We start from the raw sequence: 22,842 nt of genomic DNA, 5'->3' as shown, positions 1-22,842 counted from the left end.
GCGAGAGGACTTCGTGGTCTCGTGGTTGCGAGTATTGGGTCATTGGGGCATTGCCTCTTAAGCGGTTCAGCCTCGCTCCCCAGCCCAGCGCCGTTCTTCTTGCCACCAGACACCGCTGGCAACTTCGGCAGTTCACCATCCACCTCCCGCCTGCAATCTCGCTCTGGCGCTCCGCGCCCATTCGTGCTACAGCACCGCCTCAGCACCCGTCAACCGTGCCAGCGAATCCCTTGTGCCGCCGCCGCAGGCACCTGCAGCCGGGCAGCAAGCTTCGGCGTGTCACTCTGTCCGTGCAAAAATTTTATCGTAGAACTCCGCCCTAGGTCATTTTCTGAGCTAGCCTTCGCCGCTGCCGGCGGTGGCAGCCTCCGGCCGGCGGCGTCGGGCTCCAGCAGGCGCGGGCAAAGCGGGGTGTTGTCGAGCTCCAGCAGGCGCGTTGGGGACGGGGTGGGGCTGCTGCCGGCGGCGTCGGCTCCTGGGGCGCAATGGGGAAAGGGCGGCGGTGTCAGGCTTCTGGGGGCGCGATGGGGAGAAGGGCGTCACGTCTTTCCCAGATAAATGTCCACTGGAAAGAGTACAAAAGTAAATAAATGAGAGTATCTGCAGCTAGAGATGAGTGGCTCAGTGGTTTGTCCGGGGCTTATTAAGTTACAAATCTCTTGTAGTAGAAGGCCTAATCTCTTGTAGTGACTATTGATCAACTGTGATGAAATTTCTTGTATTTTTTATTTATGCTACCAATTATTTTAGTTTTGGTCTTTTTTTTGTTGGTTTTAGGTTGCCATTGCATCCAAAATTAAGCATGAAAATTTGCTGGAGTTGGTTTTGTACTAAAGAAGATAAATATTTTTTGGCTTATGAATTTGCTAGTTTGGGCTCACTCCATGATATTATGCATGGTAAGGCACTTAGCAAATCTTTCTTTTAAAATTTCCTCACCCTGCACCTGGGGATAAAGTAATAATGTATGATAATGTGCAAATCATGTCTTGACAACTCCTGTTTTCTTCATCCAACAGGAGAAAAAGGTGCATCGGATGAAATGAAACAGGCCAGTCCTCTTGCTTGGAGTACCTTCATGAGAAGGCCCATCCATTGATTATCCATGGGGATATAAGGCCTAGCAATATTCTCATATTTGAGAATCACAAAGCTAAAATTGCAGAATTCAATATTGCGAAGTTATTTCCAGATTTCTATTCTCCAGCACGGCTACCTCCAGACGAGTCCCCCGACTATAGTCTTGCAAAGATATCATATGCTGTAGACTCTAAAGATATTAATGCTATTCATAAATATAGGGCTCCTGAGTAATCATCTAACTCTTGTTACCAAATGTATTTTTCACTTTTATATTTGTTCGTTGTTTCAGAAAAAAATATTTGTTCTTCACCGATTATATCCTTTGCCATGCAGATGTCGTAGACGCGAGCCAACTAACAAAAAAAAGTGATGTGTATAGCTTTGGGCTTGTTCTTTCAGAGCTAATAACTGGAAAGAAATTTTCAGTTGATGTGTTGCCATGGAGCCATTTGCTTTCAGATTTGGTATGCACTACTACTTTTAAATTTTATTGGTTCAAGTCCGCCACAAATTTATGTTATGACCATCTAGTTAAAATGTAGTAGATTAAAAAAAACTGGAAAGCATTATGCATTTATTGTCAATGGTCTGATTATCATGTTTCTTTATCAATTTTCAACTCAGAATGATCCACATAAGGATGCACAAAAAAACTGTCGAAGGATATGTTGAAACAATATCTTAGATCCAATATTGAGAGATCAGTGCCCTTCACATGACCTTGATAAGGTATACCTCTTAATCTCCTTCTGTATGTGCTAATAAAATACTACTAAATTTTCTAGGTAATTATGAGCATAACCATTTGTGAAACACCAAACCATCACCAGTTTTCATTGTTTTCAATGCAGTTTGCAGAAGACATAGTTGACTGTCTTCAACCTTCTACAAGGTTCAGACCAAGAATGAACGAGGTTGTGAAGGACTTATCACTTTTATTAGACCAAGAATGAAAAGGTATACTTTTTTCCTTCTTACTGGAGTGGATCAGAAAAAGGAGTAACATATTATATTGATACTTAATATTCTTGAGAATTCTTCTGCATTTAGGTAATCAAATATGGCCCATAGATTGTGTTGGGAATCAAGGTGGCCCTAATACCCACTATGCAAAGAATCTAGACCTAATACACACCAACTTACTCTAGAGTCGGCTAGTCTTTTTGATTTCTAGCTACTTAGTGTATAAGGTTCATTTGACAGCAGAGTCGCCTTCTCGCTTCCGGGTGGCAAAGTCTACCAACAGATGAAGCTACCTTCCAAGAGGTAGAGCCTTCCTACTATGAAGGTCAGGTCCTTTGTGATCCCGGGTGGCAGAGCCAACCTACGATAGATCACAACTTATACACTAAGCACTTAGAAACTGGGAGACTAACACTTACAAGGGAACTAAAACCTTTATTCATAACTTAACTTGATACAACACAAGATAACACTTACACTCTTTATGTGGCTATCCTATGACTCACCATGACACACCATGATACAACACAAGATAACACTTACACTCTTTAAGAGTGATCTAGCAGGTCATGCATACGCCGGTGGAGGTTTTGCAAGAAATAAAGATGGAAGTCAATTGCAGGAAACCAGCCTGCGGAGGACCTGTGCTCCCTTCTGACAATGTTTAATTTCCTTTGTAATCAGTTTGAGTTCGTATCCTTTTATGTAATATCGGACTTGTAAGAACTTGCTTGCTTCTTCTCTCTTAAATGACATAGCGGAGCTCCCGCAAACCTTTCAAAAAAAAATGGAACGCATCAGATCCAGATCGATCACTGTCCGGTTACAGAAGAAGAGATGATTATGGAAAGGGGAGGGGGAAAGAGCGTCAAGTGGTCGGTCTATTTTGACTCCAGCACTGGCTTTTGGGTAATAAAATGCAAAACAAAACAAGGGAAAAAATAGGCATCACGGAGATGTTTACTAGCATAACAACGTGCACAAATAGTTTGAAAATTGAACAAAAATAGGCTCTTGCAGCTTGCAGCCTGTTCGGATGCTTGAAAATGGCTGGGCTGGGCTGGTGGCTGGAGCAGCCAGCCAAGCAGCTCAGTCCAGCCGCAGCTAGCCGCGCCAGCCATTTCAAACTATTGATCAGCATTTCAAACAGCCATTTGATCTGCCAGCCGTTCGGCTGGAGCTGGGACGCCGAAAGGCTGGGCTAATCAGCCCAGCTGGACCAACCCAGCACCAAGCATCACAACAGGCTGTTGGCCCCGGAAGGAACGCCGAGAGGGTGTGTGAGCGCAGCCTGGCTGGGAGCTCTTGCTACACCATCCCGGTTGTCCCGACAAAGAGCGTGTTGCCGCGCTACACCCCATGCCATGGCAAGAGCTCAACCCAATAAACATAAGTGAGCCCGCTTTTAGGAAACTATCTCAAAATCTAATTTAAATGGTGCCATATCGACGAGCTCGTCTAAGATAAAAACAGATATATTATTTAGATATTTGGAAGCTCGGATGCAGGAGATATGAAATTTAGAAAAGGTCGTGACACATGGCTAATACCGCCATTAAAACCGTCCGAGGGGTCCGAGGGGTCAAATATGAACGACTTTGATAGTTTGAGACCGTCCATTTCTGATTTTTCGATTCAGGAGTCAAATGTAGACTCGAGCGATAGTTAAGAAGTCTTCAACATACTTTTTCCCCGCTTTTATAAAGCGGAACTTTCCTGTAATACACGGCTTCTTCCACCATCATCACCTTCGCCAGGCTACGTTGGATGCAAATGAATGAACGGAGCTAGCAGTCCCGTGACCATGATGAATCCATGACGAGTACGCGTAGGCGAGTGGTATAAGACTCACTTCAACAGAGAGTGGATTTGCATTTTTGCCTCTCCGGTCGGCACTGTTCACGCGAGGGATGTTCTCCAACAGAGAAGGCAAATGTGGAAAGCAGATTGAGGCAATGCAAAATTGCATCGCCTCTCTCCTCGAACGCATCTGCAGGGCCCTCGGGGTCCAACCACCTCGACTTCGCGCCACAGCTCGGAACGGAAGGAGGGGCGACCGTCCACCGTCCCCGCCGCCATGGCCGCAAAGGACCCGCGCTCGAGGCTGCCGCGGAGCTCGACCAGCGGCGCGCAGATCCAAGCCCGAGCTCGGCCATGGCCTCCGTCGCGCGCGGATCCGGCACCGTGCGGGCCTCCGCCAAGACAGAGAGGAGGAGGAGGGAGGGAGGGCGCGGAGGTGGCCGGCGCGCCATGGCCTTCGCGCGGCGGAGGGGGAGGTGGCCGCTGCCTTGCCGCGCGACCGCCACCTGGAGCTCCCCGCCCGCGTCCGCCGGCTTAGGTGTGACATCCCAGAGTTTTAAAATGCTAAGCAAGAAATATTAAATATGATTTCATGCTTAATAAACAAGAAAAATTCAAATTATGCCTTTCTTTTTGTAAAATAATATATGTGTAGGTATGAATATGCATGTGTGTGTATGTGTATTTTTGTGTATATGAAATTTTGCACATAAAATGATAGGTCAAATGAATCATAGAATTCGAGGTTTTAAACACTCTATCAAATTTTAAACAAATATACTTTGAAAATAATTTCTAAAATATAGCTCAAACGAACTTTTGCCCAAAACCAAAGTTATAGATTTGCAAAAGACGAACAACTTTTGTGTTCAATGTTTTTCGAGATGCCTCACAAAAATGGGAGGAAAAGTTGATTTCCGAAGTGTATACGATATTTTCAAATACACTCAAGTTTTAAATTTTATTTTTTAAACGAAGTCTCAAATGAACTTTTGCCTAAAACGAAAGTTGTAGATCTCGAAATTTTGAACAACTTTGGTATTCAATAGTTTTTCGTTTGAGGCCAGGAAGAAGGAGAAAAACTGAAATTACAAACTGCGTTTTGGAACTTCGAGTTATTTATGAGTTTGCCCTCACTCCATCTCTCTCCTCCCTCTCTGTTTTCACCGTGACGCCGTGCCGACGCCGTTCGCCGCCGGCCACGCGCCGTGCCCTCGCCGCGCCCCAGCCTTTCCCCGTCCCTGGTTCCTCCCGAAGTATCTCGGCCCCTCCACGTGGCGCCACCTCCCTGCGCGCACGCCGAGGACGGCCGTCGACACGCCACGGCGACGAACGCGCCGAGCCGTGCCGTGCGCCACTTCTCCGCTCGCTTGCGTCCTCTGCCGGCTCTCCTCCCTCCCTTTTGCTTCGCAAGCAAGCCTCCTACCTCCCCCTCTACTCTCCTCCCTGCTCCAAGCGCCAGGTCGAGCTTTCCACGGCGTCCAGAGCCGCCCGCCATGGCCGCCGGCCGTCCCTGCGCCGTCGAGCTCCCACCTCCCACCTCCGCCCTTCCCCGGCTCCAATTGACCCCGGGGACGGAACCCTCTCGCCCCAGAGAAGCTCCCCAGCCGGCCATCCCCTCCCTGCCTCACTGGCGAGCCGCCGCCATGGCATAGCGCCGCCGCCGTCTCTGCGGCACCGCGGAGCCCCCTCCTCCGCCCCACCCGAACCAAATCAACTGCGCAGCAAGCTTCTCCACCTCACACTGGTCCTCCCCGACCCCTCCAACGCCTCCCCAAGCCACCGGAGCGACGCCGCGCCGAGCAGCCATCGCCGCCGGCCGCCTGCTTCCGTGGACAGGCCGCCACAGACCACCTCGGCCCCAACTGAGACCACCGGCAGGTGCGCACAAGCCCCCTCACCCTTTTCCCCAACGTCCCCCTCGCCGCCGGGGCCGAACCTCGCTAGAAACGGCGCCGTCAGACCCTCCCCTGTTCTCAGTTCGTCCAGGGACCTCGGGTTAAAAGAAATGAAAGTTCAGGGGTTAGAGTGAAAAATGACATGAACACTATTGAATCCAAATCAGTGAACTTTGAAAATGCCTAGAAATTCGAAGAAAAATCAGAAAAATGCAAACTAAAATGTTTTTGAATCCTTAGATCAAAACCTACAACTTTTGTTGCATCCACTTTTGCATTTGACCAATAGTTTTATCTCTATATTAAATATTAGTTTTATCCACCTTTGTATGTATCTTAAGTTCTACTCACTATATTTAGTTGCTTTTTTGGAAAGTGTGCTACACCTTAGATGTATAGCTTACTGTAAAAATTTGAGGACATTTTGACAAGTCTAGCTATAGGTTTCATTAGATCTTGGTTTATGCTTGTGTTAAATAGAATTAAATACATAGGGTCCTATACTAGTTTTATTGAGTTGAAATTTTTACAACAGCCTTATCTTTGTTTCTAGATTCTATGGAAAAATTTTGGGAATTTTTAGTAATGCATAACTAGTCCTTTTGATTTATTCATGAATAAATTTTGTAAATCAAAAGGCCTAGTTTTCTTCATTATAAAAATCTCATATTTTTACTAGAGCTTGGTTTTCAGTACATGAACTTTCCTGTAAAATTTTAGCTACTGAAACTTAGTAGTTTACTGTGTAGAATTTTAGTTAGATATATGCCTTGAAAAAGAATCTTAATTCTCATGCTTGCTGTGTAGCTCTTTTAATCCTAAAAAATTTACCGCAAACTCATCTTAAGGAATCCAATCCTTATTTAAAATATCATTACCAGCACTTACATTCCCTAGTCTGGAGAATTATTTTTGTGTAGAAATGCTTTTTCTGTACTTATATAAAAGAAAAACAACACACCCAGCTCTTTTATGAGTTAGTATAAATAAAATTCCTACTCTATAAATGACTGCCCAACAGGATGAAAAAGAAAGTAGTAGCACCCTCCAACTTGAGTTTGGTTGATCTCCATCTATGTCAAGAAATAAATGCTTTATCTTCATTTTATACATATGCATTGTCGCATTTCATTTAGGTACGATGGAAGAACCGCGGGAATGACGTGATGATGGAGTCGAGCCAGAAGACGGTGAATCTGGACACGTCTAAAAGATGGACGGATGGATCCCGATGTGCACGACCAAAGGAAGATGCTCGTTGAGCAATTCTCCTCTATCTAACACTGATCTAGTGTTAATTCCAGGCAAGCCCCAGAGCATGTCCTATCTATTTTAAATCTATGCAACTTATTGTTATTCCTATCTACTTGCGCATTTAAGTTTATAGGAGTTGCTTGGAACCTTAGCTGCATAATTTCTAGGTACCTATGCTTGAACACTAATTTGTGTAGGTCGTTACATGGCTAGGCTATTGGTTCGGTAGAAGTCGAGTGATTTCCTGTCACTCGCGAGAATTATAGGAGTTGAATGTCTACTACATACTGCAACTATAAGGCTCATGGGCGGGGTTGTGGTACTTGTGATACCCCGTCTGTTTAGTGAAAATGGATAAGGCCGCAGTGTGTGGTAGTGGTGGTTAAGCTTTTGAACGTACTAACCACATGCCGAGAAATATGGTAATCGGTAAGCTTAAGTACCTGATCGGCGAGTGGACTTTACTTTCACCCTCTTTGAACGTTGTTCTCATGCGGACACATGCGGGTGCAAGAAGGCTCACGACCCGGCGTCATACCGTGGCGTGGATTCTTGTAGTCGAGGTGGGTGACCCTGATCCACAACCCGGAAAGAAAGGGGAAAAGTCGTGTGAGTGACTTGGTTCCCATACGTGTGTGTTAGGTCTGCCTGGCCAGGTTAACAAATTCGATTCGAATCGTCCGCTTCCCACGGTTTGGGACTGTTTAACCCTTCTGCCACATAGAGTAAGAAGTGGAAGATGATGATGATGAGGAAGATGGTTGGTTGGATGATGAAAGATAATTGTTTTCCACCCTGTATGCTTTTGGATAGATGCTCACCTAGAATGGTTAATTGAACTAGAACCTAAAAGCTAAAATATGAAATTAAGTATCTACTCTTTACTGCTTTTCGGCAAACAAACCCCTCAAGCCAAAAGCCTTACATGTCTAGATAAAGGGCTAAGTATACCCTTAGTCGGGTAAGCCTTGCTGAGTATTAGTATACTCAGCCTTGCTTATGGCTTTATTTTTCAGGTGGTACATTTGAGGATGAATGACGTCATGTACGGGCTTCATCATGACGTCTTGTTTCGTCGCTAGCTTATCGTTCGTTTTCCGTCACTCTTGAACTCTGGTGTCTTTTTATAAATTCAAACTCGGTTTGTAATAATAATAATTCAATTTCATACTCTGTGCTGTAAAATTTGTGGAATGTTACATTCTCTGGACTGCTTTGTCGATCCTGTTTCAAGTGGTTTAATCGGGATTTTACCCGACAGCACTGTCAGATTACTCTATTTTAAGTGCGTGTTAACCCTAATTACTGTTTCGGTGATGGTTAGCGCACTTAAGCCGGATTAATTTGGGCAGGGCTGCCACAATGTTAATTACTGTATCCATATTTGCCATTGGTTTTATAATATCTGTACTCATGCCACCAGTGTAAAATTTGTTCCATACATGCCAGCATTTCGAGTGGCATGAATCAAACAAGTTTTGACACTAAAACTGGTAGGGTGGTGGCATAAATGGGCCAAGTTTTACACAATGATGGCATGGGTCCAAATATTACAAAAGCAATGGCAATTATTGAGACCAGAATTGGCGCAATAGCACAAGCCTCTCATATTTCCCCCCCAAAGAAGAATATTTTGAAGATGGTTGCTTTTTAATTTGCTGTTCTTTGATACTGATTTCTGGTGTTAGGGATGAAAGTGGGCACCCAATGATTAGATCCAGGTTGCTATTTTAGCTCATTGGTAATCCTGCACGAATTACGTAAATGTTCATATTTATCAAAGTTATGATTGACGGAGTGGTCATATCTAGTTTGAGTTGCCGTAATGACCATGAACCACTATAACCAGTGTGCATGCCAGCCATTATGGTTATCTTGGTAGAGCCTGACTTCGTAGTGCCATTTCTGTTTTATTGTAGTGGTGGCTTGCGGTTGAAACGTGACATAACTGAATACGGGGACTTTGTTCGAAGCTTCAATGCCCCCTCCATAGATGAGAAGTTTGAGCTGTTGGGAATGTAAGTCTTGCATCTGGGGTTTCTGTCATGATGTTTGTGCCAATTTGTCGCTAATCTTTTCTTGGATCTTATGTTTGCAGCGTGGCGAATGTCTTCATTGTTGCTCCAGAAAGTTTAGCATCGCTATTCGAAGGAACCCCAAGCATCCGGAAGGACGCCTTGAGGTTGTGTCTGCATAGAACATTTGATGATATTTCCAGAATCATTCATGGTTTTGTTAGGACCTCAGAACTGACTTTGAGGTTTGATTTACATTTCAGGTTCATTCAGCTCAGGGATGATTATAAGACGGCAAAAATTGCTTCAATGCTTAACAATATCACAGCCGAATGATATTGGTACTGGGAGTGCATGAGGTTTGAGCGGCATGCACTCTGTTGCTGTGGATCTAGGCAGTGCTAGACTCTCAGAATGTTGGTCGGTTTTCGCAAATGGCTCCTGACAATTGGTGCCGCATGTATAGCTGAGCTTCGTGATTACTTTAGTTCTTTGGGTTTCCCATTATTTGTTACCTTTTACTTTTATTTCGGGCTTGCTCAATTTGAGCTGTACATGTGGTTCAGGTTCCCAAGACATTGTACCTGTATAAAGCATTAATTATGTAGAGAAATTTATTTGTGTTGCTACACAATGTTTGTGGTATTTGCAGCCAGCTACAGTCAAATAATCGTTATGACGATGGCCCGTTTATGGTTTCTGTTCACTTCTGTGGTCTTCTCGTCTACGGCAGGGTGCAAATAACTTGACGTGCCTGGGCTGAGCCGTAGAAGGAACTGACTACTACTCCGTACATTTTGACTCTCCTCATTGACATATGGCGCAAATTGTACTAGCCACGTGTAGGGAATCCTTATGCAGTGCTGCAGAGAAGTTTCATGCTCATTGCAGATGGAAGGTTATAAATAATTACTCCTGTTAATGATATTATGATCCCTTTGAATACTATATACCACTAAGTAGTGATATTGCGCACCATAACTAACATCTATTTTTATTGTAATGCTCAAATTTTTTTAAATAAAAAGGATACAATAGAATTTATATCAGAACTTCCGAAGACCCTAACTTACAACTACACTACGGTACTCTAGACTGCTGAAAGAGTGGCAGGAAGCTCTTCTTGCCGGGAGTAACTCCTACTTTATAATAACCCAGGCTTAAGAGAGTTGTTTAGAAGGAAATTGCAACATAATGTCACTATGTCAGTTGCGCCAGCAGGCCCAACCCAAGCTTGATCTTCATGTGAATGGATGGCAGGGTCGTCATCACCACAGGGCGCGAACACGCAAAGTTAGGGACAGGAACACATGCGACAACAAAAGGCAGGGATAGCCATTATTTGCTTACACGTGATGAGAGGGCATAGAATATTACCATGGGCACGCAAAGGGCAGCATGCATGCTAATAAAGTAACAAAGATGCATAGAACGTACGGTACGACTTTACCCTTTTCTTTTCATTTGTGGATTTGATTCTCTCTTTTGGCAATCTAATTATAAATTAAGGCGGGGTGCCATTATTATCTTTTTGTTTCTTAACTTTTTATTTGGTTTGACCATCACCACGTCATCTCCTGCAAGCCATGTATCCTGCCAAGATTCTTTAACTCTGTTCGCTTGGCTTGTCAGCCAATCAATTAGTGTTTTTCTCTCACACCAAATCAGCATTAGCCACAAGCCAGTTAGCAATATTTTTCTCTCATAACAAATCAGCACCAGCTACCAGCCACAACCAAGCAAACAGAGTGACATCTAGGATGAAGTGGGTTTCTCAGCTCGAACCAAATTAAACCTCGAACCAAATTAAACACTCCCATAAATGTTTGGTTGAGGACAGAATAGGCCTGTAGAAAGGCACTCAGACACCAAACTATGATGAGCTTATTAATGAAGCCATTCGCTTATGTCATCAAAGTGAGCTTAATTAGTAAAGCCTTGCTGCTTCATGAGGCACTGTATTTGTCAAGAAACCACGCATGCTTGGTCCATAAGATATATAGCAGTGGCCGGAGGCCGGGAACTGAATGCTTGTAACAAACCGGCCTGCTAATTGTTAGTTGTTACAACAAGAGCTCCACCCAGCTTCTAGCTAGTTGTCCAGATAGATAGCTAGTGATCGAGTTTCGATCTGTGCCATCACACACAAGAAATTAAACACACGATCGAATTGATCGAGCTTGCTTAATTAGATCGAAGAGAAACCAAAATAAAAACAATACAAGCAGAGATGGTTGATCTGGTGGATGCTATGATCTGGTGGGACAAGTGGCAGCTCCGCGTCCTGGTCGTCGGCAGCCTCATCCTCCAGTGGTTCCTCCTGCTGGCCGCCCCGATGCGCAAGTACGTCATCCCCCGGTGGTTCCGGACGTGCATCTGGCTGGCCTACATCAGCAGCGACTCCCTGGCCATCTACGCGCTCGCCACCCTCTTCAACCGCCACGCCCGGGCCGCCGGCGGCAAGCAGGCGAGCCCCCTGGAGGTCCTGTGGGCGCCCATCCTCCTGATCCACCTCGGCGGCCAGCGGGAGCTCACGGCCTACGAGATCGAGGACAACGAGCTGTGGACGCGGCACACGGTGACCCTCGTGTCCCAGGTCACCGTGGCCGTCTACGCCTTCTACAAGGCCTGGCCCAGCACCAGCGACCGGAGGCTGCTCGCGTCGGCGATCCTGCTCTTCGTCACCGGCTTCCTCAGCTTCTGCGAGAAGCCGTGGGCCCTCTACAGGGCCAGGATCAACAGGCTCGCCGCCGTGTCCGCCATGCTCGAAGAGCCTGGCCGGAGCAGAGGCGGCTTCTGCTTCACCAAGCTCAAGAAGCGCCGGGCGACGGGTGGCGATTATCAGCTGTCGGAGAGGGACAAGGTCCACATGATCCTCTCGGACCTGTCGCTGTACGCCGCCGCGGCTGATCTGAAGCAACCCCTCAAGCCTCTCGATCCAGGCGTCGACGTCCTGCGCTGGCTCCGCAAGGCGTTCAGGCTCATCTACACGAGGGCCAACATGACCACGCCCGCGTACGTGGCCTACCACATGCTCCTGGTCCCGTCCCTGCACGCCGCCGCCATCGCGCTCTTCGCCACCATCCCCCACAAGCGCCGCCGCTACGACGGCACGGACGTCGACATGACGTACATCCTGATGTGCCTCACCGCCGCGCTGGACGTGCTGGCGGCGTGCATCCGCGGCCTGCTGCACCTGTCCCTGCTCATCGCCGGCGTCCCGGCGCTGTGCGAGACGATCCCCGAGTACAACCTCGTGGACTCGGTGCTCCGGCGGATGCGGCCGTGCCCCGGGTGCCTCCTCAAGTGCGCCACGGAGGTCGGATTCAGCGAGGAGTATTTTGATTTTGATTTCAGGCGGCGGCGTCGGGAGCTGTACGGCATGGTGAAGGATTTCCTGGTCATAGATGTGCTCAAGGTTGGGGAAGCCAAGGCGCTCAAGGGCCTCGATCTTTCCACCTACAGAAACTTCTCCGAGGCCAGCGCAAACTGGGCGCTGGGTGACGATCTCAAGAAGGTTTGCAGCACCCGCATGAAGCGCAGCCTCCGAGCATCGTTCGACAGGAGCGTGCTCACCTGGCACATCGCCACAGATCTCTGCTTCCGCATGATGCCGCCACTGCAAGACACGGCGTCGCCGTCGTCGTCTCATTCTCAGCAGTCTGCCGCAGCTGGCTCCAGCTCCTCTACGCTGCAGGGGTGGAGCCGGAGCCAGGCGAGGCTCCAGCACTCCTACTCTGACAAGGAGCTCCACCTCCGCCGTCGGCTGTGCACGCAGGCAATCTCCAACTACATGGCCCACCTGCTCAGCTTCCGCCCCGAGATGCTCATGACCGGCAGCAGGAAGCACCTCTTCACTCGGGCCCAGCGACACATGGAGCGCATCCTCGCCGCCGACGCCGCCCAAGACATCAGGCTCAAGCTCCAAAGAAAGCAACACCACCTCGACGGCGCAGACCTGATGAGGATGAAGCAGCAGGCGGCGGCCACAACAGCCGCGGATGATTCGAAGCACATCACGTACAGTGCTGATCTCATCGGTGAGGCTTGCGAGCTCGCGGAGGAGCTGATGGGCATCGACAACGAGGAGACCCGGGTGCGCTTGATGTACCGCGTGTGGGTGGGCATGCTCTGCTACTCGGCCAGCATGTGCAGGGGCTACCTCCATGCTAAGAGCTTGGGTGAGGGAGGCGAGTTCCTCTCCGTCATCTGGCTCATCATCTCGCTCAAGGGGGGCAAGACCTTGGCGGACAAGCTCCAGATGCCGGAGACAGAAGAGGGCAACTGGGACTGGAACGATGTGCATGTGGATGTGGTGTAATTTATTTGTTCTCTTGCTTGATTGCTTGCTTCTCTGATCGATGGCCTACCCTTGATTATTTGTTTGTTTGTTTGTTTTTTATTTTGATGCGCTTAGCCCTGCTAATGCTAATGGTTTGTGTTGAAATGGATTTAATAGATTAGATTTTAATATGTATTGTGTTTGGATGGATTCAAATGGATTGTATTAGCTAATGGGATGGAGTGGAGCGGGTTCTATATATGTAAATATAAATTGAAGCGAGTTGGAGTGAGCTGAAATGGATACTTTATGCAAAACAGTAAAACCTTGAATTCACGTTATTATTTTTTATCGAAATTGACTGAATTTGTTGGAGATGGCTCAGTATGACTAGCAGCTACTTTGTGCAAAACTGTGTGGCTAGCATACACGTGGATCTCATGCCAAAAGCCGGACCCTAAAAATAAAACATCGCATTCACATTATAAAATTTTTATCGAAATTGACTGAAATTTATTGGAGATGACTAAGTATGACTAGGAGCTACTTTGTGCAAAGCAGCGTGGCTAGAATTACACGTGGATCCCACGTCAAGAGCCAGACCCTAAAAATAAAACATTGCGTTCACACTATAAAATTTTATCAAAATTCACCGAAATTTGTTGGAGATGACTCAGTATGACTAGCAGCTACTTTGTGCAAAGCAGTGTCGCGTTCACACTATAATTTTTTATCGAAATTGACTGGAATTTGTTGGAGATGACTGGTATAACTAGCATCTACTTTGTACAAAGCAACGTGACTAGAATTAGACATATGTCCCACGTCAAAAGCCGGACCCTAGAAATAAAAGCTCGCGTTCACACTATAAAATTTTCCAATATGCATGATTGGTGAGACAAATTGGATGATTCTTCTCTGAAAAGCTACGGCTACACATTGTGCAAAATACTGAAATCTCTGTTTCTGAATGAAATAGGTGATACTGTACTAAAACTTTAGTTCTCAACACCTGGAATTGGGAACTATATTGTTGTACTGCAAGTCTACAACCATAGTCCTCCTATGCGTATTGATCTGGTTACAAGCAGAAGCACAAGAAGATAGTCAAACGAAAGGCTCATACAACCACAACAAATACAGTCAAACGAAATAGACTGAAAAGCATCTATCAATAGGAGAATCTTGCTTGACACATGTACTTAGGTTCCCACGCAACCAGTACCAAATGACGAGATAAAAATAAAGGAAATTGAGTCTACAATAGCATGCTGGAGACAATTTAGGTACAATCATCAAGCTAATACTACCAACTAGTGTAAAACTAAACCACTAACAAGACGTTGCAGTAACACCAGCTCAACTACAATTCTAAATTCTACAGCAAGTGGTAACAAGGCCTCAAAAACCATCAGCTAGATTTAGAAGCGCACAGGTACCAGGGTTCAAATGACGAATACAAAATGCACTGATGTTCACTTCTTCACCAGATCACGAGCAGGCATGCCCAAAACACATCAAAAGTATTTTGAACACATAACACTGGGGCAACTTAGGAAACCGTTCACATCGACCTTGCAGATTAAGAAAACAGCCATCGCCATTGCTTGTGCAAAAAAACTAACCAAAAACCCTGCAGGCCAACATGATCACTGTCCAACGCCATAAACCAGACTGGGGAATAGCCAGAAGCTACCTATTAGGCTGTAGTCCGGTGGGAATCCCATACCATAAGGCATAGGGTCAACTATGTCGTGGCTCGGCACTGACTGACCAACCTCCAGCACAGTCCAAGTCTCGTCAGGATTAGCATCATCAAATAGCCTGGCAACGTAAATGCAGTTACTCTTCCCTCCCCATCTCTCAGGGTTCATACAAGAAAATGCTGGGTTCCTCCTATCCAGGCTAAGAAACAACACAAGGTTTTCCAGCTTCTTCATCTGTATCCACTTGGCTGGCTTCACTGACAAGTCAAGGCGAAAGACCTCAAAATATCTGACGCTGGGCTCACCAAAGTTACGCGTGCTGCCAATTTTTGCTATTGAGAGGTTAACCAGGAGAAGCATGTCACCACAGACCACCAACAATGGGCAAATTGGAAACTTCTGCAGGGACCACCACGAAACTTCTATTCTGTTCATGCTGAACTGAGGTGTCAATTGGATAGTGTGAAGCCTCATAAGAGCATCAATGACAAGGATATGACCTTTGAAGGACACAACCTGACAGATGCGTTCCCGCTCAAGATAAAGAGGATGCTCTGACCAGGAGTTTGTTCCAACCTGCCACTCAAACATGGAGTCCTTTGAGAAAAGGAGGAGGCGCGAGTTGTGTGAACCAAATGGAGCCGTAAGGACGCCTATGCCAGAAAAGAAACCAATCGTGATGTCGCGTGGGAGTTCAGGGGCCTTCACCTTGGCACCAGTGTATGCATCGATGAGGAGGCAGTGCTCCTCATATGTAAAGATAAGATAACCATGTGAGCAGCCCAGATAGTGCATTTCATTTGGAGTGTTTTGAGGCACTGAACATTGAAGGGATAGGTTTTTCTTGGTAAGGTCACTAAGCTTCCATTTGCAACTAGACATACGGAGCGGCTTGATATATCCACTATGGGGAGGGACATAAGGACCATGTGGTTCAAAGTGGAGAGGTGGGAAGCTGAAAGAATACACAGAGGGGAAGGAAGAGACTGCTGCCCACCAAGGCGCCAAGAGTGGCAGGTGCCAGTAAAAGCAAGGAAGTCCTGGAATGAGTTGATGAGAACAATGATTTCATGAAGCAGGCTTTCCAGGAGATCTGCACAAACATAAGGCCCAGATGAAGTCGATGAAGTAGAGCCTGACTTCTCCACAATGGTAACTTCACTGCCACAGAAATTCAATAACAATGCATCAGAATGAACTGAAACATAATAAAGTTATACTGTTGGAGTTAATACACTGTAGGAAATGAAGTAGGATTTAAATGAACAACAAGGCATGGTGGTTTATGTCTATCATGACGTGCTAGGACAAGCTATGTCAGAAGCACCAACAGCTTGGTTTTCCCCCCACAATAGCATAACAAGGATGCTTTTGGTGTGCCAACAGTACATATAACTGTATGTTTTCAAATCATGGCAGAGGGGTGATTCGCATAATATCCACAAAATAAATATCAATTGACATAAAAGCACAGTGATATGCTCTTCTTAATCAGAAAACTTTCATGTGACTCTCCAACAATAATTTACTAGGTCACTAAATAGAAGTGAGCATTGCTCCTAGCGGCTACATAACCATGTGGATGACCAAATACCTTTTCTGATTCTACTGTGGATCCAACACATACAGTCAGTAAACTGAGTCACATTGTGTGATGAATATACATTTCCATATTATTAAATGGGCGATCATGGCTTCCCGGGGTTAAGTGGATAGCCTTGGTTCTTTTTAATAGTTTATTTATTCCATGCTAGTAATCAGGGTCACCACAAAAGTATCCATCAAAATCAAATTCGACACTGAATTTCACCTCATCACTAAACCAAGCGAGGAAAGTTCAAGGCAGAGGCGTTACCAAGACTAAAACTGATCTGGAGCGAATATTTCCGATGTTGATGAAAATCCCAGAATAATCTCAAATAGGCACCGCTTATTAACAGGGGGTGGAGACCCAAAATTAAAGGAGGCCAGTGCACTAACTGCCACTGTTAATTGGCCAAAGAACGCTAATTCATCAAGAAAATGCACTAAATTTTCCTACCTCGACACTGCTTCTTTTGATTGACACGAAGACTCGACATTTCAGTAGAATACTGATCGATGAGCTCATTTATTGACTACCGATTGACTAAAGCAATACTACTGATTCGTTGGTGGGTGGCAAGATCTCGTGGATTCTCTCCTGTGTCTGTCTTGCATCCGGCCCCATCCGCTCAGGAAAAAACACGCCCTAATTAAAGAGCGGGCGGGGGGAAAGAAAGAGAGATGGGTGGTTAAGGTTGGGGTCAGACTGCAGACCTGGTGCTGAGAGTGCCGTCCGCCAGCGACGACGATTCTGCGCCCTGCTGCAACGACTGCGCTTCGCCGCGGCGGCGGCGGCGGCGGCGTCTTCCTGCCATGGAGGCCGCGTGGAGGCTTTGGTGGCCCGAACAAAGAAAACAAGGTGGTATGGTGCTCGCGGCGCGCTTTTTTCTATTTTATATTTAAAAAAATAAAAAATTTAAAAATATATATCGGTTTTGAATTATTTCAAAAATACCTCCTATCGTCTTGGGAGGGCGACAGACTCTTAGTGTAATTTTTTTTCTTCAAATTTGCAACGAGGTTCTTGAAAAAAAGAAAAAAAAAGGGGCCTGTCGCCCCCCCCCAACGGGCGACAGGGGACTGTCGCTCGGGGGGGCGACAGGATCCCCTCCCCCTAAGTCGCCGTATGCCGCCATTCACTTTGTCATTTGAGCCTAAAAATTCAGGAAAAAGCCAGCCCTTGCCGCCATTCCCTTTGTTATTTAAGCCTAAAAATTCATGAAAAAAACTGGAGTGGTTGCCGTGTTGTCACATCTTTTTGAAATGGTGGAAGGGCACTGCTATTGGGTCACGTATGTCTGGGCAAAGAATGCGATATTTGGGAAACCCGTGATCGCCGTGCTGAGCAATGGCAACCTGTGATCTCGTACTCGCAGCTAGATACACTATGGTTCCTATTTTGAGCTATTCGAGCGTGTAGTCGTCATCATCGTCGGCAGGATTTCGGCCGCTAACTCCTACCGCACCTAACTTGTCCTTCATTAAATCACAGAAAAAAATCGCAAGAACTTCCCTTAGTTCACGAGCATTATGGAACCCACAAACATAACAAGTTCACATCAATAGTATCTATAGAAATAAATGACAAGTAAACTAGCACAATCATAAACATCGGATACAAATAAGCGGTCCACAGCTATCTCATTACAAATAAACATCAGAGATACAAACATCAGATATATCTAACCACTCCTAGGGCATCGAACCCTCTTAGCCCTCTGCTGGGCACAGACATGGCCCTCGGCGTAGGTGAGAACATCCGGAGACCTCAACTGTCGCTCAGGACGCGCAAGGGGCTGCGGTGTCTGCTGCTGAGAGATCCCAAGTGGTGCTCCTCCTAGCTGTGAATACCCCAAGACATCGGGGTCACCTTGCGCGGCAGGCTCTTCTGGAGTCAAGCTGTCGAAGTCGTCTAAGGTGAAGGTCTCGTTATCTGGTCGAAAGGAGGAAGAAGAAGGTCCGGCGCCCACATCGGGGTAGAATCCTACGCAAAAAATGTGGATGTTAGCGTACGCTCGTATATGTCGTCATGACATGTAGAAACCAAAATACAAAACATAAACTAACCTGTGTAGACCGGTATCTGTGGCCCCGGTACCATCCATGGATACGGTCCGCCAACTGGTGCTGTCCCTCTAAACATTCCAGTATGCCCGAACGCAGTAGCTGAATCGTATCATGTATGTGATATTAGTAAATATGTATGAACACTTTATCTAATTTTAAAAAGATATGTACGTTACCTGCACTTGGGAAGAACTGCGACGTCGGCCCGTGCACGGTCGACGGACACGGGAACGACGACGAGGCCTGGGACGACCCGTGGCTGTCATCGTACTGCACACGGCTTCCCAAGTTGTGCACTACCTGACGCAACTGATCACGCTGCCTCAACCATGCCTCTGTCTGCTCAAACTGGGTCATTGGGGATCCGGCACGTACCCTCGTCAGGTAAATCGAGCAGTCCGTCTCCCTCATGTTGCAAAGGCAAAACTGCATCCATTCAGTAAAGGTACAGTTACAAACACATGAATTATCTTATGAATATGAATATATATATATATATACAAATATGATCAAGAGACTCACCGCGCCAGCTAGTGCCTCCACGTGGTGCCGGGCATAGCCATCCTGAGGCCTCGCCTGGTGTGGCTGCGAGTGGGACGAACCCGAGTCCGGGGTAACTACGAGGTGAGGTAAGCCCTAAAGGAGCTGTCTGTGTGTGGTCCTGTTGGATGGACCAAGTGCTCGTCTGCCTGTTCCCATTGGTCCACCCACGGCTGCATCTTGGTGAGCCAATCATCAGAGCACGGCAAGTCACTCCTTGACAACCTACAAAGTGGACCACGAAGAATCGTTTGATTCGACACGAATGTATGAGTCAAGTTCATTCATAATTACCTGTGGTCCTGGCGACTGACAAGCTCCAACGCGGTGGGCACCGGAAACTCCTGGTGCTGCCCAAACTGTCTCCTGACTCTACAGGGGCAATATGCCTCAACCGCGATGTCATAAACCAGGACGGCGGTAGTAATCCACAGGCTCGCATTCGCGGAGCAGTGCAAAGACAGGCCTGCTGGTGCACGGGTAGCCATAGCCTCTGGGCTGTAAGGCTCCCAGACAACGTCCTCGGGCGTCAGCATGTCGAGCTCCGAAACAAACTCAGGATATGCGCGTCTAACCTGCGCATGCGCCTAGGACCTCTGCATTCCGAATAAGTAAAATTAAAAGTGCGCTAATGCATCATGTAACAATGAATAACAAAATTAGATTTATTGAGAACGTACCTGACGCCAGATCCAGATAGTTCACATAGTGGGCCTCTCGTCCTCCTCCTCGCCGTACATGCCCCCGTGGTAAGGCTCGTGGCTGACCATGGGCCGACCAACGGCTAGCCTCTCGTACGACCAAAGCTGTAGCAGTAGTGGGCACCCTGCCAGGATAGCGTTCTCATGTGTCTTCATGCAGCCGTCGCAGAGTCCACGGTAGGTGGCTGCAAGTACCGCCTCACCCCAGCTGTAGGGCGGTACGTCCTCGTCCCCATCTGCAATCTCCCGTGCATACGGAAGGAGAATCCTATCGACCGAGTTGCCATGAGTGTTGTTGAACATGATGTAACCAAACAACCAAAGTAGATATGCCTCCAGCGATCTGGCCACACTATACTCGTCGGCATCCGCAGCCAACAGGGCAGGCTGCATAAATAATTAAGATTAATGGTTTCAACTGACAATGGAACATGTGAATTGTAATAATTAAATTTAAATATGGAATGAATACGTACTGTAAACTGTAGAAACCAGGTTTTCGAAGGACCTGCTGCTCGCGGGTGAGGGTTGATCGGACCTGCTTCTTCCACGCGGTCAACCAGGGCAAAACGGGCCTCCAGCTCATCCTTCCACGAGGCCGCCACCACACGCGGACCTACAGCCTCCCCGACGATAGGGAGGCCGAGGAGGTAGGCCACGTCCTGCAGCGTAGGAGTCATCTCCCCGCACGGGAGGTGGAACGTGTGTGTCTCCGGCCTCCATCTGTCAACGAGCACCGTCAGGAGGGATCGGTCGAGCACCTCTAGGGCTCGGTGCTCAACAGCTGCAAAGTAAGACCTGTGTCTCGAGTCGATAACTGGGTCTAGCAAGGAGTCCATCTCCATATCTACATTTAAAAATATATGAGAACACATAGGTAAATATATATTTCATACAAACTGGACACATATGTACAATAATAGTTCATTACATACCTGCAATATTTCATTACTACATATTACAAATAATGAAATACAATTGTGGATCATGACACCGAATGCCTTCCACGAGCAATTCTCGCCGATGCTCGTCTGAACGTAGGAGGTGCTCCATCTCTGGGATTTCCGGAAGGACCGACGTCAGCAGCATCGTGAAGTGCATTATGAGTACACTTCTTATAGTTGTGACCCAATGCTGCACATTGGCTGCAACGCTTTTGTGCCTTGCTTGCTTCCGACTCGTCCATACCATTCCGAATACGACGTGTCTGACGGGGCCTTTGCCTTTCTTAGTGGCTGGATCAGGAATAAACATCTTATTCTCATTATCCTGAGTGAAAGGCCCCACAATTCCAATCCCGTATACCTCATGTCCCCAGGTGGATACAGCTACTTTCTTGCTGAAGTAAGGTGAAACAAATACTCCTGGCTGCAACCCAGACTCTGCACATGCCGCAATGAGATGGGAGCATGGCAAATGCAATAACTTAGGCTTCATGCAGGAGCAGAAGGCTTTGCCATCAACTGTAATCAAACTCTCCTGTACCACCCTATCTCTACGGATACCACGACCACTTCTATCCTTGCATAGAACCTCAAATCTATGCTCCATTGTACCTGTCAATATGACGCGGTGCAGTTTGGCCTTTTCAATCTTTTCTTGCATATATTGTGTCACTCTTTTGCAAAACTGAATTTAGGGGTTGCTGATGTTTATGCTTGCAGCCGTGTAACGCTCTCTGAAATACTTCATGCACCCATACATGATGTACTCAACAATTCCCACAAGAGGAAAGGCACGACAAGAATGCATAACCATATTGAAACACTCTGCATGGTTCGTTGTCTGAATAACATACCGTATTCCGTTGGTATCATAAAGGAAAGACCATTTCTCCTTAGGTGCACCTCGAATCCAGTGTGAAAATGGCTTCTCAATTGAATCCCTAGCCTCTGCAGTCTGACTCGTGCCTGCTCCTGATGCCCTTACCTTCACTAGCTCTGCATTCAACTGATCAAGCATCTGCCATAATGCATTGAATTTTCTCTATTGATTTTGGGTGCACAGCCCCTTAAACAGGTTCTTAAGATCCTTATTCTTGAAGTGGTCATAGAAGTTTGCACCCATATGCCTAATGCACCACCTGTTTTGGACATCGGGCCACAATGGAAGCGTTGTCGCAGTTCCACGTTGCAATTTCAGTATTGATTGCAGCAGACCTGCATGCCTATCACTAATAAGGCACACATCTGGACGTGCAGCAACAACATGAACCTTCACTCGTTCAAGGAACCAATACCAACTGTCTATGTTCTCATTCTCAATAAATGCAAATGCGAGCGGAACTATTTGGTTGTTGCAATCTACACCGATTGCGGTGAGTATCTGACATTTATACCTTCCAGTCAGAAATGTGCCATCAATGCAGATCACCGGAAGACAAAACTGGAATGCTCTAACACAAGCACCTATGCAAAAGAAGGCTCGTTGCATAATTCTTTGTCCCCTAGTCACGGCTGGTACGAGGTATGTGTCATAAAAGCTTCCAAGATTTCTAACAACAATCTGGGATAACATACGAGGTAGGTTATCATATGATGCCTCGTATGTACCGAACCGCATCTCGAACACCCTTTTTTTAGCCCGCCATGCCTTCAAATAACTGATGGTGTACTAGTAAGTCTGCTCAATATGTCGAACAATTATTTTTGGCTCATAATTTAGATTGTCCATAATAAACTCATACATTTTCTTTGCAACAAAGTCGCATGATATATTGCGATGCAAGGGAAGAACTTCTGACAGCAAACAAGTGTGCTCTGTCACAATGGAACATTTCCAGTTTGACTTCCATTTTCCCTTGAATGCATGTACTCGCCATGGACATTCAGTATTCACACACTTCACCTCATATTCTTTACTGCCAGACTATACGACTCTGAATTCTCGTTTCAATGATATTGCCCATAGTCTCACAGCATCTTTTACAGCTTCAATGTTTGGATATGT

General features: G+C 46.5%; 2 protein-coding genes and 1 pseudogene across 2 annotated transcripts; 1 reads left to right on the top strand and 2 right to left on the bottom strand.

Annotated features, from left to right (window-relative positions):
• Positions 1–8,877: 8,877 nt before the first annotated feature.
• On the bottom strand, positions 8,878–9,222 carry LOC120667194. The gene is made up of 2 exons (XM_039947258.1): positions 9,103–9,222; positions 8,878–9,022 (listed from the first exon to the last, which is right to left on the bottom strand). The coding sequence occupies exons 1-2, from the start codon at positions 9,220–9,222 to the stop codon at positions 8,909–8,911; spliced, it is 234 nt and encodes a 77-aa protein (XP_039803192.1). The 3' UTR covers positions 8,878–8,908.
• Positions 9,223–10,974: 1,752 nt separating this feature from the next.
• Positions 10,975–13,550, top strand: LOC120663823. The gene has a single exon (XM_039942759.1). The coding sequence runs from the start codon at positions 11,244–11,246 to the stop codon at positions 13,332–13,334; it is 2,091 nt and encodes a 696-aa protein (XP_039798693.1). The 5' UTR covers positions 10,975–11,243; the 3' UTR covers positions 13,335–13,550.
• A 967-nt stretch (positions 13,551–14,517) lies between these two features.
• LOC120663820 lies at positions 14,518–17,409 on the bottom strand (annotated as a pseudogene).
• Between the last annotated feature and the right edge of the window lie 5,433 nt (positions 17,410–22,842).

Source organism: Panicum virgatum, chromosome 3N, assembly GCF_016808335.1.
Source record: "Panicum virgatum strain AP13 chromosome 3N, P.virgatum_v5, whole genome shotgun sequence".
Classification (NCBI taxonomy): Eukaryota; Viridiplantae; Streptophyta; class Magnoliopsida; order Poales; family Poaceae; genus Panicum; species Panicum virgatum.
Note: the sequence above shows the minus strand (reverse complement) of the source record. Positions and strands in the feature narration are given on the sequence as shown.